The 12,378-nt window shown below is 39.5% G+C and overlaps 1 protein-coding gene across 2 annotated transcripts in view; it reads left to right on the plus strand.

The window, feature by feature from the left end:
• CDC42SE2 (CDC42 small effector 2) overlaps positions 1-7,529 on the plus strand; it is a 95,464-nt gene extending 87,935 nt beyond the window's left edge. For both annotated transcript variants that reach the window (XM_074812033.1, XM_074812034.1), the window contains 2 exons: positions 5,039-5,156; positions 5,575-7,529. In XM_074812033.1, the coding sequence (XP_074668134.1) occupies positions 5,039-5,137 (99 nt within the window). In that variant the 3' untranslated portion in view covers positions 5,138-5,156; positions 5,575-7,529. The remainder of the gene's footprint in view (positions 1-5,038; positions 5,157-5,574) is intronic.
• The last annotated feature ends 4,849 nt before the right edge of the window (positions 7,530-12,378 follow it).

Here is a 12,378-nt window from a genome sequence, read left to right on the forward strand (position 1 = left end):
ACAAATTGGCCAGAAGGCAAAGATTTTGGAATGGCACCAGAGGAGGAGGTAGCACATGCTGAAGAGGCCCCACCATATAATAAACTACTGGATAATGAGAAGCGATATGCCCTGTTTGCCAACGGGTCCTGTTGCATTGTGGGGAAACATCGAAGGTGGAAAGCAGCTGTGTGAGCCCCACACGACGGGTCGCTGAAGCTGCTGAAGGAGAAGGTGAATTGAGTCAGTTCGCAGAGGTGAAAGCCATCCAGCTGGCCTTGGATATCGCTGAGCGAGAAAGGTGGCCAGTGCTCTACCTCTGTACTGGCTCATGGATGGTGGCAAATGCGCTGTGGGGGTGGTTACAGCGATGGAAACGGAGCAACTGGCAGCGCAGAGGCAAACCCGTCTGGGCTGCTGAATTATAGCAAGATATTGCTGCTCGGGTAGAGAATCTGGTTGTGAAAGTACGCCATGTAGACGCTCATGTACCCAAGAGCTGGGCCACTGAGGAACATCAGAACAACCAACAGGTGGATCAAGCTGCTAAGATCAAGGTGACTCAAGTAGATCTGGAGTGACAACATAAGGGTGAACAATTTATGGCTCGCTGGGCCCATGACTCCTCAGGCCATCAGGGAAGAGATGCAACATACAGATGGGCTCGTGACTGAGGGGTGGACTTAACCATGGACGTTATTGCACAGGTAATCCATGAATGTGAGACATGTGCTACGATCAAGCAAGCCAAACGGTTAAAGCCCATTTGGTATGGAGGACAATGGTCAAAATATAAATATGGAGAGGCCTGGCAGATCGATTATATCACACTCCCACAAACTCGGCATGGCAAACACTATGTGCTTACAATGGTGGAAGCAGCCACGTGTTGGTTGGAAACTTATGCCGTGCCCCATGTCACTGCCCAGAACACCATTTTAGGCCTTGAGGAGAAAGTCTTATGGCAACATGGCACGCCAGAAAGGATTGAGTCAGATAATGGGACACATTTCCAAAACAACCTCATAGGCACTTGGACCAAAGAACATGGCATTGAGTGGCTATATCACATTCCCTACCATGCACCAGCCTCTGGGAAAATTGAGCGATACAAGGGGTTGCTAAAAACTACACTGAGAGCAATGGGTGGTGGAACTTTCAAACACTGGGACGTGCATTTAGCAAAAGCCACCTGGTTAGTCAATACCAGAGGATCTGCCAAGCAAGCTGGCCCTGCTCAATCAAACCTCCTACATACCATGGATGGGAATAAAGCCCCCATAGTGTGCATTAGGAATATGCTGGGGAGGACGGTCCAGGTTACTCCTGCATTGGGTAAAGGTAAACCCATGTGTGGGATTACTTTTGCCCAAGGACCTGGGTGCACTTGGTGGCTAATACAGAAGGATGGAGAGATCCGATGTGTGCCTCAGAGAGATTTGATTTTAGGTGAGAATAGCCAATGAACTGAACTGTCAAATAACCCTATTATGGCAATTGGTGCCTTGCAACATTCCTGTGCCACATCCAAAGCCTTCTGCTCCACCGACTGAGCCAACTCCACCTCATTCCTCCAGCCTTAAAGACTCTCATGACAGATGAAACCCAAAGTTATGGACTAAATGAACTCAGCAGACATTGTGGAAGGATGGCCCATAGACTGAGGGAATGATATCTGTGAGACCTGGGAATAAGGGGTGGTGATTCCTTAGGATGTATTTGGAACCTGAGCATGACGTCAGTGGTATGGAATAAGGGGTGGAGACTGTCCTGGTTTCAACCAGGATAGAGTTAACTTTCCCTGGGCTGAGAGGGAGTGCAGCTAGAAGGTGGGTCCCGATCAGTCACTGGAGTATTTCATCCCATGTGATGCCATGCCCAGGGATACAGGTGGGCGCGGGCTCTCTCTGGCGCCGCCGTTTTCGGGTTCCGGTCCGGTCATGTGTTGCTGTGGGGGCGGTCACCGCGCTCAGTAAGCCACTGCTGCATTTTACCTGTTTCTTTTGGACTCACTATTGTTACTGTTGTTCTCTTGTTATATTTAGTAAATTCTGTCTTTTTATTCAACCTACGAATTCTCTTCTCTTTGTCCCTCCCCTATATCACCGGGGAGGGGGGAGGTGAACAGCCGGCCACATGGCGTCTGGCTGCTGGACGAGTTCAAACCTCAACAGTGACTTACTGTGCTAATATTGCATCCAGTGTCCTTGTTCATTCTTCACAGTGTAAATGCCAAGATTACAGTGTTAACCTCCACATGTTTTTCTGCTGCTTAATTTCCTTTACAGTATACTCCTTCGTGAACCTCCTTGTGCTTTCTCTCTTCTGAAATACCTTAGCAGGACCTCCTGCAATTACATTAGCTTTTCCCATATAAATTTCGTTCTTCATCCACCTATCTGCTCTCTGTGTTTTTTCATCAGCATTGTTCTTCATTATATATCCTTATGATTCTGAGTACAGCAGTTCTCTGACTACTGAAATATTTTGTTTGCCTTCTCTGTAGAGTGCATTGCTCCTTTGTCAAAGGTATGCTTGAACAGTAGGAGCCCCCTATGCACTGTTCCTTTCTCATTACCATCGCTTTCTTTCTTATTTTACCTTCATATTCCACGGCAAAATCTCTCACTTTCTTCTTCTGCTTCATATTCCTCAGTTTAGTTTTTGATTTCATGTATTCCATCCTTTTCTTAGTTTTCCCTTGTTTTCTTTCTGAACGACCATCTGTGCTATTTCCTAATTCTAAAAGGGAGGGAAAGAAAAGGAAAGAAGGAAATTAATGAGATAGATAAGCAGCACAGCAGATGGTATGATCTTTAATTGGTGCAATCCTCTTCCCTTTCCAAAATCTTTAAATCCTTATACTATAAATTAGACATAAGAGAGAACCAACTTACTGTTACGTATCATCAAAGGAAGGCAATAGCATCTTTGGGAAAGTGCTTGTTCTTGCAGCTCAGACTACCTCAAAAAGAAGATGCTTCAGAAAGACTACCACCTTATAAGCCTAAAATTTAGACCTGCTTTTTCCTCAGTGTTTTTAACATTGTATGTCTCCTATATAAGTTTTCATAAAATAGCCACTGAACTGTTAATGCAATCAAGTTTAATTTGCTGCATTCTCTTTGCTTTAGGTGTATCAGCATCTGCATTTTAGACTGATACTTCCTTACTCGCTAACACAAACACCTATATATGTGTGACACAAGTATTCTAACCTGTAGAAGAATTACTCATAAAAATTTACACTTTAGCCTTGCAATTTGTGTTGATTTGCTGTTCACCAAATTTAGTCATATGGGCAAGTTGTCAGGCTGGAAGGTGACATAGCCTGGAGATGTTTTTCTAGCTCTTTTTCACTAGAGGCAGGGTTCATACAGGTGAAACTAATGGTATCCTCAAGTCATTCTTGTGAATACATTTACATGTAGATCAATTATTTTCTGTGGAAAAAAAGACTAAATTCAGACTCCTTTTGTTCCAATGAGCAACAGAAGATGCCTGGTGAAGAAGATGACCAGCTTGGTGAAATGTGAAAGATCTTAAACACCACCACATGAATGTGATTGCATTTCACACTTCCTTACTGAGTTTGTAGTCTGATGAGACCCACTAGAGTATTGGCTCTGAACACTTTTCCCCAAAGAAAAATGTGAATATAACATTGCTTTGCGGCAGCTGTATCACTTATTTGAGCACAGCACCAAGGTAGAAGATGGTTTTACATCGCACTGCTTAAATACATAAAAATCAGATCTTTTGCACAGCACTGCAGTATGCCATACTGTTGAAGACAGAGATCCTAAAACAGATTCTTTTTTTCATATTGGTTTGAGAAGCGGTGTGTAAGAGTTGTGCTGATTCATTTTGTGTGCGTGCATGTGTTTTGCTTTGCTGCAGAAAAGAATATACTTCTTTTGTGTTTGTAGACAGGGAAAGTATTGTGCAAGCTACTTGGGAATATTTCTCTAGTATTGTTTTAATGGAAATATGTCTCCAGTACTGTTTTAATACAGCTTTCTAGTGATATTTTGAGGTCTCTCCAAAGAAACATACATGCAGTAATTGCAAGTGGTGCCCTGCAGGCATAGGCTTTGCTGCAAGTTCAATTTCAGAAGCTGTTGCCTTGAAGGAATATGTTATTTTGTGTTCATTGTGTACTTGTTATGTATGGTCTGGGGTGCAGAGAGAAAAAGACCAAATCTTTAAGGCTGGAGTTGTCTTCCTGTGGGCACTTGGAGATTATTATTTTGACTCATGCAGCACAAGCAGGAAAGAACTATGGATTCCCTTCCTTTTTGTTGATAAAGGCAATGAAAGCCACAGAGGGATGTGCATGTCTGTGTGTGGGGGGGATGTTCTTTATGTATTAATTTGCATCAGTCTAAAAATACCTTCAAATAAACTCTTTCCAGGGAAGTTGATAGACTGAGTATAATTTAAATAATAAATGCCCTGCCATTGAAAGGAGTAGCAGCAATTAAGGAAAGCAGTGTATGCTGTTACATAAATGGATAAACAAAAAACCTTCCACAAACCAAAAGCTCCTTTTTGGTTTAGAAAATCCTTTTTTTAACTATCTGAAGTTAGCCATATAGTGCAGATACTGTCCAGATATTTTGGAAGTTGTCTATTATATTTTTAATGTAATGGTGTCAACTTCTCTGGTTTATCATACTTGACATTTTCCATATAACAAGATAAATTATAGCTTGTCAGATGGAGTGGAGTTGGATAGCACTAAGAGATTCAGTTTTTTTCTCTGAATAATCAAGTGGGTCAGTGAAAGCCTGAATCAGCCAGTTTTCTTTGGGAGAGAGGAAAAACTTATGACTCAGCACCAGTTCTTCCATCTCTCCTGCTGAGCTGCCTGCAAGAATTGAAAATACCAGCAACCCTACACTGTGCATGTCCTCATGCAAAAGTAATGTAGCTTTAATGGTAAAGGAGCCCTTGAAAACCAAACCTAAACAAGAAATAAAATTGGAAGCAAGAAGACACCATAGCTCACTAACTGCCTTTCTTGTTTCCTCTGCACCCCTTTCCCTTCTGTCTCTAGGTCAGCTCAATTCAGAACCAAATGCAGTCCAAGGGAGGCTATGGAGGTGGCATGTCTGCAAATGTTCAGATGCAGCTTGTAGATACAAAGGCAAGATAACTTTGGGGAAACCTTTCCAGTAAGTATTGCACTCTGCTTTTTAGGTACTGGTAGAGTAGTAGGAAGAATAATCATACTACTTCATAATTAGCTACCTATAAATAGCTGTGGTTTTATGATGCCCAATTTTAAAATGCATTTCTGAGTAAAAAATTCAATATCCTGTAAGCATGTTAATTTTTTTATACAATGAACAAGAGATTGACCTGACTGCATCAGTCAGTCCATAAGCCTGTTTTATATCTAATACACTATTAAGTGAAGTATAGCAAATTTCAGAAGAATTTTGTGACATGATTGGAGTAACATTTTTACAACAGTTCTGTCTGTTTAAGCATAGTATGTACAGTGTTAAATCAATGAATGGCAATATTACAGTAGGAAAATGGTCACTCAGAATGTTCAAAATAGTTTAATGTATGTTTTCTGTCTTCCAGGTTTATGTGGGTTCCTGTATCTTCTTTCCTGTGTCCCTTCTTTTGCCTTGGCGACTGCTTTCTGTGCTCATGACGAGAGAATTGATGGCTCATTGTTCACCCTTTGTGATTACTCCAGTGAAAAGTTGCTGTTCTGCTCTGATGATGCCGTTTATCAGATTGGTCCAAATGTGCCTTTCAGTGGCATGCACACATTGGCCTCTACCAGTATCATGGACATAGAGCTGTTTAGGATTGGTTTTAGCTTTTTGTTTGTTTTAAGCCAAATTAAAGCACCAATCTTAGCTTCCTCATCCCTCACAAATACTAATGTGCAACATTCTGTTGCTTTTTAGTCTTAAAATGTTCTCTCCGCTCAAGTAATTTAGAAATGAGTGAGTTTCCATTAATGTCTTCAGTCATCTATTATTCATACCCATTTTTGAAAGGTCTGGGACCTGCAAGCACAAATGATTATTTCATACAAAATCAGCAGAGTAGATTACTGCATGCTTTGTGAGGTTGCTTTGTATGGTGGCCCGCTTGGTGCTAGAAGGAAAAAAAAAAAAATTTCTTACTGCAGACTGGTGAAAAATTTTGCTGTGGCACCAAGTCATGCCTGTTTCTGAAAAAGGGCTTGTAACTTAGCTGCTTCAGAGTTATGTCTTTTATTTTAGTTTTCATCCAACTGGTCTTGAAATAGTAAAGAGAGAGCTTGCATTCATAAGGCATTTGTTGTAAATGTTTGGTATATTTATTTTGAAAGAGCTGACCTTGAGACTGTAAGCCAGTGTAGTACTGTATCTAAGTGTTGTGGAAGCGCTTTAGTCTATTTAAAAAAAGAAAAGCATCATGTTTGGCTGCTTCTTTTCCTTTCTACAGTTTTTCTTAATTTTAGGCTGTATGGTCATTTCCAGTAGCAGCATGTCAGACTGCCTGCAATATTAGCTGAAAAGTTTAGTAGACCTCTCTAAGTGGTTGGCAGTTTCTGTGTACTAAATATTTAGGGGCCATGAAAGTTGCTAAGAGCAACATACTAATCTGGCAGAACAGATGCCAATGAAAACAACATACAGGGTGACTTTTTACTAAGTCAGTAAAACGCCTTTTGCTCAGGTTCCAAAGCATGTTTCTTTCACATGTTGTGAAACTGTATTTTAATATTGCACTGTTTTCAGATTATCTCTGTAAATGGTCCCTTTTTTTCCTCCTTATTGGTGGTTTGAGAGACGTCAATGATTTGAGTCCTGGTTGAGTTAAATTTTTATGTGAAAAAACCCCATCCGAACAAATAAGGCATGACTGAGCCTAGTCAGATCCGTTTTTATAAGTAAACATGTGTTCATAAATATAGATTGCTGTCATAAATGATTCTTTATTCTTTTTCCAACCTTTCCCTGATTTCACATTGCAACAGCTGCCAAGTTGATTTAAACGTGTGTGAACCTACCTAATCTTCTCTCTCAGTTTGCAAATGCACAAAATACAGGGCCATGGAGGTAGTTTGCCTTTCCTAAGTTGTACTCCAGTGGTAGGTGTCAGTTATCTGGTTGAATAGTCCCAATTAGGTTGGATAGTCTTCACTGAAAAAAGTACTGATTCATGATGACAGAAGATCAAGATGCTAGGTTGTCTGGGTGCATAAACACGTGGCAGTGCAGCGATATATATTTTTTTTTTAGAGGTCAACATTTCCAATGCCACTTTATCAATGAGTCTTAAATATTATACTACGATTACAAAATTATATGAACTTTGTCATTGGTAATAGCGGCTTAAATTTGCTTGCCAAACCTATCTTGCACTTGTCAAAATGTTTTCAGCTCAACAGCCAGGAAAAATGGATTGACATATTTTTATAACCGACATACTTTTTTTGTACATTGTGTTCATTCTTGAATAAAGTCAGTTGAGTGTTGGCTTGTAGATATTAAAAGGAAAGTATTGACTTTGATTCAATAAATGTTTTCTTTCAGTTGGTGGCCTACTTTTTTTCATAAATTACATTTGCATTAGAAAAACACTTGCGGCCTACAGACAAATTTGTGGTGAAAATTCTCTGAAGAGTACCCTATTAGTATAATAAGGTTTTTTCATGCCACTCAACCCTTCTGTTGCCAAGTGGATTAAACCATAACTTTATTGGCAGTTTTGTTGCATTGATTTAGTGTGTATACCAGGGGCTTCTGCAGGGATCTTAAAGGGAAGGTTTCTTAAAAAATACATTGGAAACCTTCATATACAGGATTTCTTTCCTTTTGACTGCAACTGCTATGTGTGTTACTTCCTTGATTGTGATGCAGATTACTGTGGTGATCAGTAGAAGACTTAATTGTGCAACTAGTCATCATAATGCACATCTGCATTAAATATACCTGCAAGGCACAATACTGTCTACTCTGTATTTGGCTCAATTAATTTTTATAGTTAACACTCTCAAAGTTAATTCCTTAAACATGAATTTACTACTTTAAACTTCATGCTACATTGTTTTAAAGACTGATAATGAATTCATTAGCTCAGGGCAAGTTCTTGAATTTGCCAGTTTAGGAAAAAAGACAGTTCTAAAGGGAAAGAAAGATCAAGATAAAACCATGAGATCTCAATCAGCTGAAGGGTTCTTTTCTTTAATTGTTGAAGTTATGGAAGCTTAGTACTGTCTACAAAGGTGTGTCTTGAAGAGCAGATTTTTAATATAACCATCTATAAAAATAAAGGGATTTGACCTCTTAAAGAAGGAGCCAGCCTGTTTACACTTAGTTTTTAGTCTGTTTAGCTGCCTAAAGCAGTTGTATGAGTCAATTCATCCCTTTTGTGCCTTTTTAAAATGAGAAGGTGCTGTAATAGCAACCAAGTCTCTGAACATAGTCCTGGTCCCAAGTAGCACTGTACTTTGCCATGATTTGATAAACCAAAAAACCCCCAGCCTTCAGATCCAGAAAATTAAGTTGTTCAGAAATCTTGCCCTGTCCACATAATGACAGGGTCTTACCATGTACAACACAATTATTCTAATTTCAGTATTCCTTGTCTCTTTTTTTTTTTTTTTTTTTTTTGGGTGGGGGGGAATGAGCGGGGGATGTGTCAATTAAATATTGATTTTCAAAGTCTAATTTTTAAAGCTATTCCCACTTTGTGTGTAGGCATGTGAACAGCACCTCTTCCTAGAGAATGGAAAGTGATTTTTGAGCTTCATAAGGATTCTATAGATCTTCTGCAGTTTATTGTATTTCCTGATATCCATCTTCTATGAAGATCTCTATGCATGCCACTCAAAAGATTTCATGAATTGACTGCACTTTCTCTCTTTATAGGCCTTAAAAAAAAAAAAAAGTACCATGTCCTCTTCTGAAACTAGTAAGACCTACCAAAGAAATTATGTTAGGTTTTTACATTTGTGAAAACAGTTTAATGGAAGAGGCCTGGGTAGTACACATTTCTACAGATCAAAACTGTTTGGTGAGGATTTCACACTGATTTGTGATCCTGGATTTTGCAGTTTGGGAATATTGCATTTATTTGAATTTCAACAGTAAAATTCCCATTCCTTATTCCATATCCCCTTTTCTGTGATCTTAGCTAATCACAGAAGACTATGCATAATTATGCATATTATACACTATTTACTCTTTAACAGTTTCTTATTCCTTAAAAACAGTTGTTAAGATGATAGAATGGTGAAATTTGGATTATATTGCAGATTTAGTGGTATAATGCAATTCCATGAGCATGAATGGTTATGCTAGGACACAAAACACTTCCAGAGTAAAAGATGTTGCAGGCTCAGTATTTGGGATAAGAGTTTGAGGCTTCTTTGGTATTAAGTCTATAAAGACATGCTGGTTGCAGCCACAGGCTACAACTTCCCTATAAAACTAGTCTACTAATGGTAAGAAGATGTAAAAATTATAATCAGCACAGCACAACCTTATTTCTGAAGAAGTTCACCTGCCTGAGACTGATGGCACATGCAACGTGTGCTACTGGGAAGCTAAGAGACACTGAGTGAGCAAATTGCCAAGCAGTGAGCAAGATTCCTCAGAATGAGATGTAATGAAAACTTAACCATTTCCTGCTGGCAAAAATCTGCATCGAAGTAGCAGGTAAATTTTAGGTGGTTCTTTCAATGTTTGCTCTTAAGTGATTAGAACCGATCTCTCTGCATAGATGCCATAAGCCAACATAACTGGAAGTTATCATGAACTTGAGCAAATAACACTCTCTAAGTGCAAGACCTGTCTCTTGAATCATCACTGTGAATGTACAGCTCCAGACAAAATACAGTAAAACATCCTTCTCACTCTTGATAGATGTCCTACCTTATGCAATATTGACAGATATTAAAGTGGCATTGTGGTGAGCATATTTAAACAGTTTATGTAATGGAGGAGAATTGCATGTGCTTTTCAGTATTTTAGAAGAAGAAACCCATTTACTTTCATCGTATTCATGGCATGAAGCAAAGTGCTCATACATGTGCACCTCATCACTTAACATTATTAAACAGCTCTAAATTATTTAAGTATGTTCACTACTCAATAAATAAGTTGACAAATACTTAATTGTATTTAGCATCACAAATATTAATGTTGTAGTCCTGACTGTAGATCCATATACAGTGACTGTGGCATTAAAGCTTATTGAAAATGATACGCTAGCTCTGCCAATAATTAATAGAAGTACTTCAAGGGCATACCAGTAAAAGTGATGGGACTGGTCCCATCTACTTACTCTCACAGTTTGTGCTAGCACTGACTGATTTGGCTGCTCAGCTGACTGTATTGTGTACTGACCAAATGCTGACTATTGGTAAATAGTAAAAGGAGATTTTTTTTTGCCGAATTGGTTAGTTTTAACCTGGATCAGTTTTTTAAGGCTTATCCAGAGCAAGCATAGGAGTGGGTGGCACGGGATCAGAAATAATCTGTGTGGAGAACACTGACAGCTTAACGTGGCTGTGGAAAAGCATCAAGCTTTCTGAATTAAAAAAATCCCACAGAACATTTAGCCCAGTGACACAACTTAGCCACAGCTGAGGCTGTGAGCATGTCTTCTGAAAAGCTACTTTCACTTCTGGGGAGCTCTATTTCTATGATTTGGGCTCACCAGCTTTGCCCAGGTTATTTTGTTTGGTTTGGAGGTGCAGAGCATGCTGAACACATTGTCAAATAGTCAATTACATCATCACTAAGAGTAAAGCCAACCTCAGGCAATATGACTGATTTCTGCGATCAGTGCTAAATCTATCACCACTACAGAAGACATGACTTTCTGCCTTCACACAAGCTAATAGAAATTGAGTTCAGACTTCAAGCTGGTTTCCTATTAACCGCAGAAAACAGAGTGCTGGTGGAGTTGGCAATAATTTGCTGAATACCAAGCTTGCTTGCCTAAATATGATGCAGAATGGTATAACCACATTTATGAATGATTGAGCTGTCATGCAAAAGGCACACTCATTTGCTGTAGCGGCTATTTAAGCATTTGTGGGAGCTTTTCATGGCATGGATTGTCTACAGCCAAATTTATCTTTTTTTTCCAAATATTTTATGTTCTTAGACACGAGATAGTAACAGAGCCTGTTAGCAGAAAGTAAAAGTCGAGTGTTATGTTTTGTTTATCAGTTCTTTCAAGTGAAGTGGATTCTTCTCTTTTGGACTTGGCTTGTAGTAGAAGATATTCCTGGTATGCCATGACGCACGCACAGAGCAGGGCTGGAGATCTGGTAGATGACACTGAAATTACCTTACTCTGATTGTCCAACAGTTCAGGAAAGTGTCAGTATGCAAGTGTGGTAATGAGCTTTATCAGTCCAACAGTGATTTTGAGGGTAGATGTTTCAGCATGAAACAGCGAGCCACCCGCTATGGATACATGTCATTTTTTGTCAAAATGCTAAGCACTAAGAAAGCTTGAGGGAGTGCTGATCTTCTAAAAGTGCTCTAAAGGAGTCATGGGCAGTTGTTTCCCAGGAATGTGCTTTGTTTCGCCCATGCTATACGCCTTCAGTGCCACGAAGGGGCTGTTGGCTTTTAGTTTGTTTCTTAAATTTCTTACCATTATATCAGCTTTTGTAGGTTATAACTGATTTGAAATATCTGCTAGGCAATATAAACATATTTTGCATTTGTACATTTCCTGGTGGGAAGCTCAGATGAATGACTCCTGTTGATACAGCAATGGTGTGAGGAGCCCTCACACACCACACAGGAGCTTTTCCACCTGCTGTCACTCAACATGATCCCTCACCAAATGTGTGAGGTAGGCCAGTTCTTAAAACATCACCTCTAGGGAGAACATGAGTATTACTTGAAATTGATTTTGAAGTCCTCATATTTCAAGAAATGTAGCAACACTAGGGAAATGGCTATTCTGAAACAGTTCTCCTTACAAAATCGTCTTTACAGTAGCAATAAAACATGCAAATATCATAATCCTTGGAGAAGAGTATACTTTCAGATGGTTAATTCTAATGTACATTTTGGCATTCCACAGCTTTTTCCACTTGTCACAATTTCACCTACTGGACCAGTAACAATCATCTCATATATATGGTGTATACATTAAGCAGTAGAGATAATGCATGGATTTGGGGGTGTTGTGCAGTGTTTCCATTCATGTTCATAAAAGAGAAAAACATTTCAGAACATGTAAATAAGGAATCAACAATCACATTTCAGCAAGCAACACTCTGGATTTGGAAGGATGAAGGAGTGTGGGGAGGGCAGATATTAACGGTGGGTAAATGAAAAGAAAGGAGGGTAAGTGGGGGAGAAGGGTAAACTTTGATAGGTGTCCAAGCACTGTACCCAGACCAGTTCCCCA

This window comes from Strix aluco, chromosome Z (genome assembly GCF_031877795.1).
Source record: "Strix aluco isolate bStrAlu1 chromosome Z, bStrAlu1.hap1, whole genome shotgun sequence".
NCBI classification, from domain to species: Eukaryota; Metazoa; Chordata; class Aves; order Strigiformes; family Strigidae; genus Strix; species Strix aluco.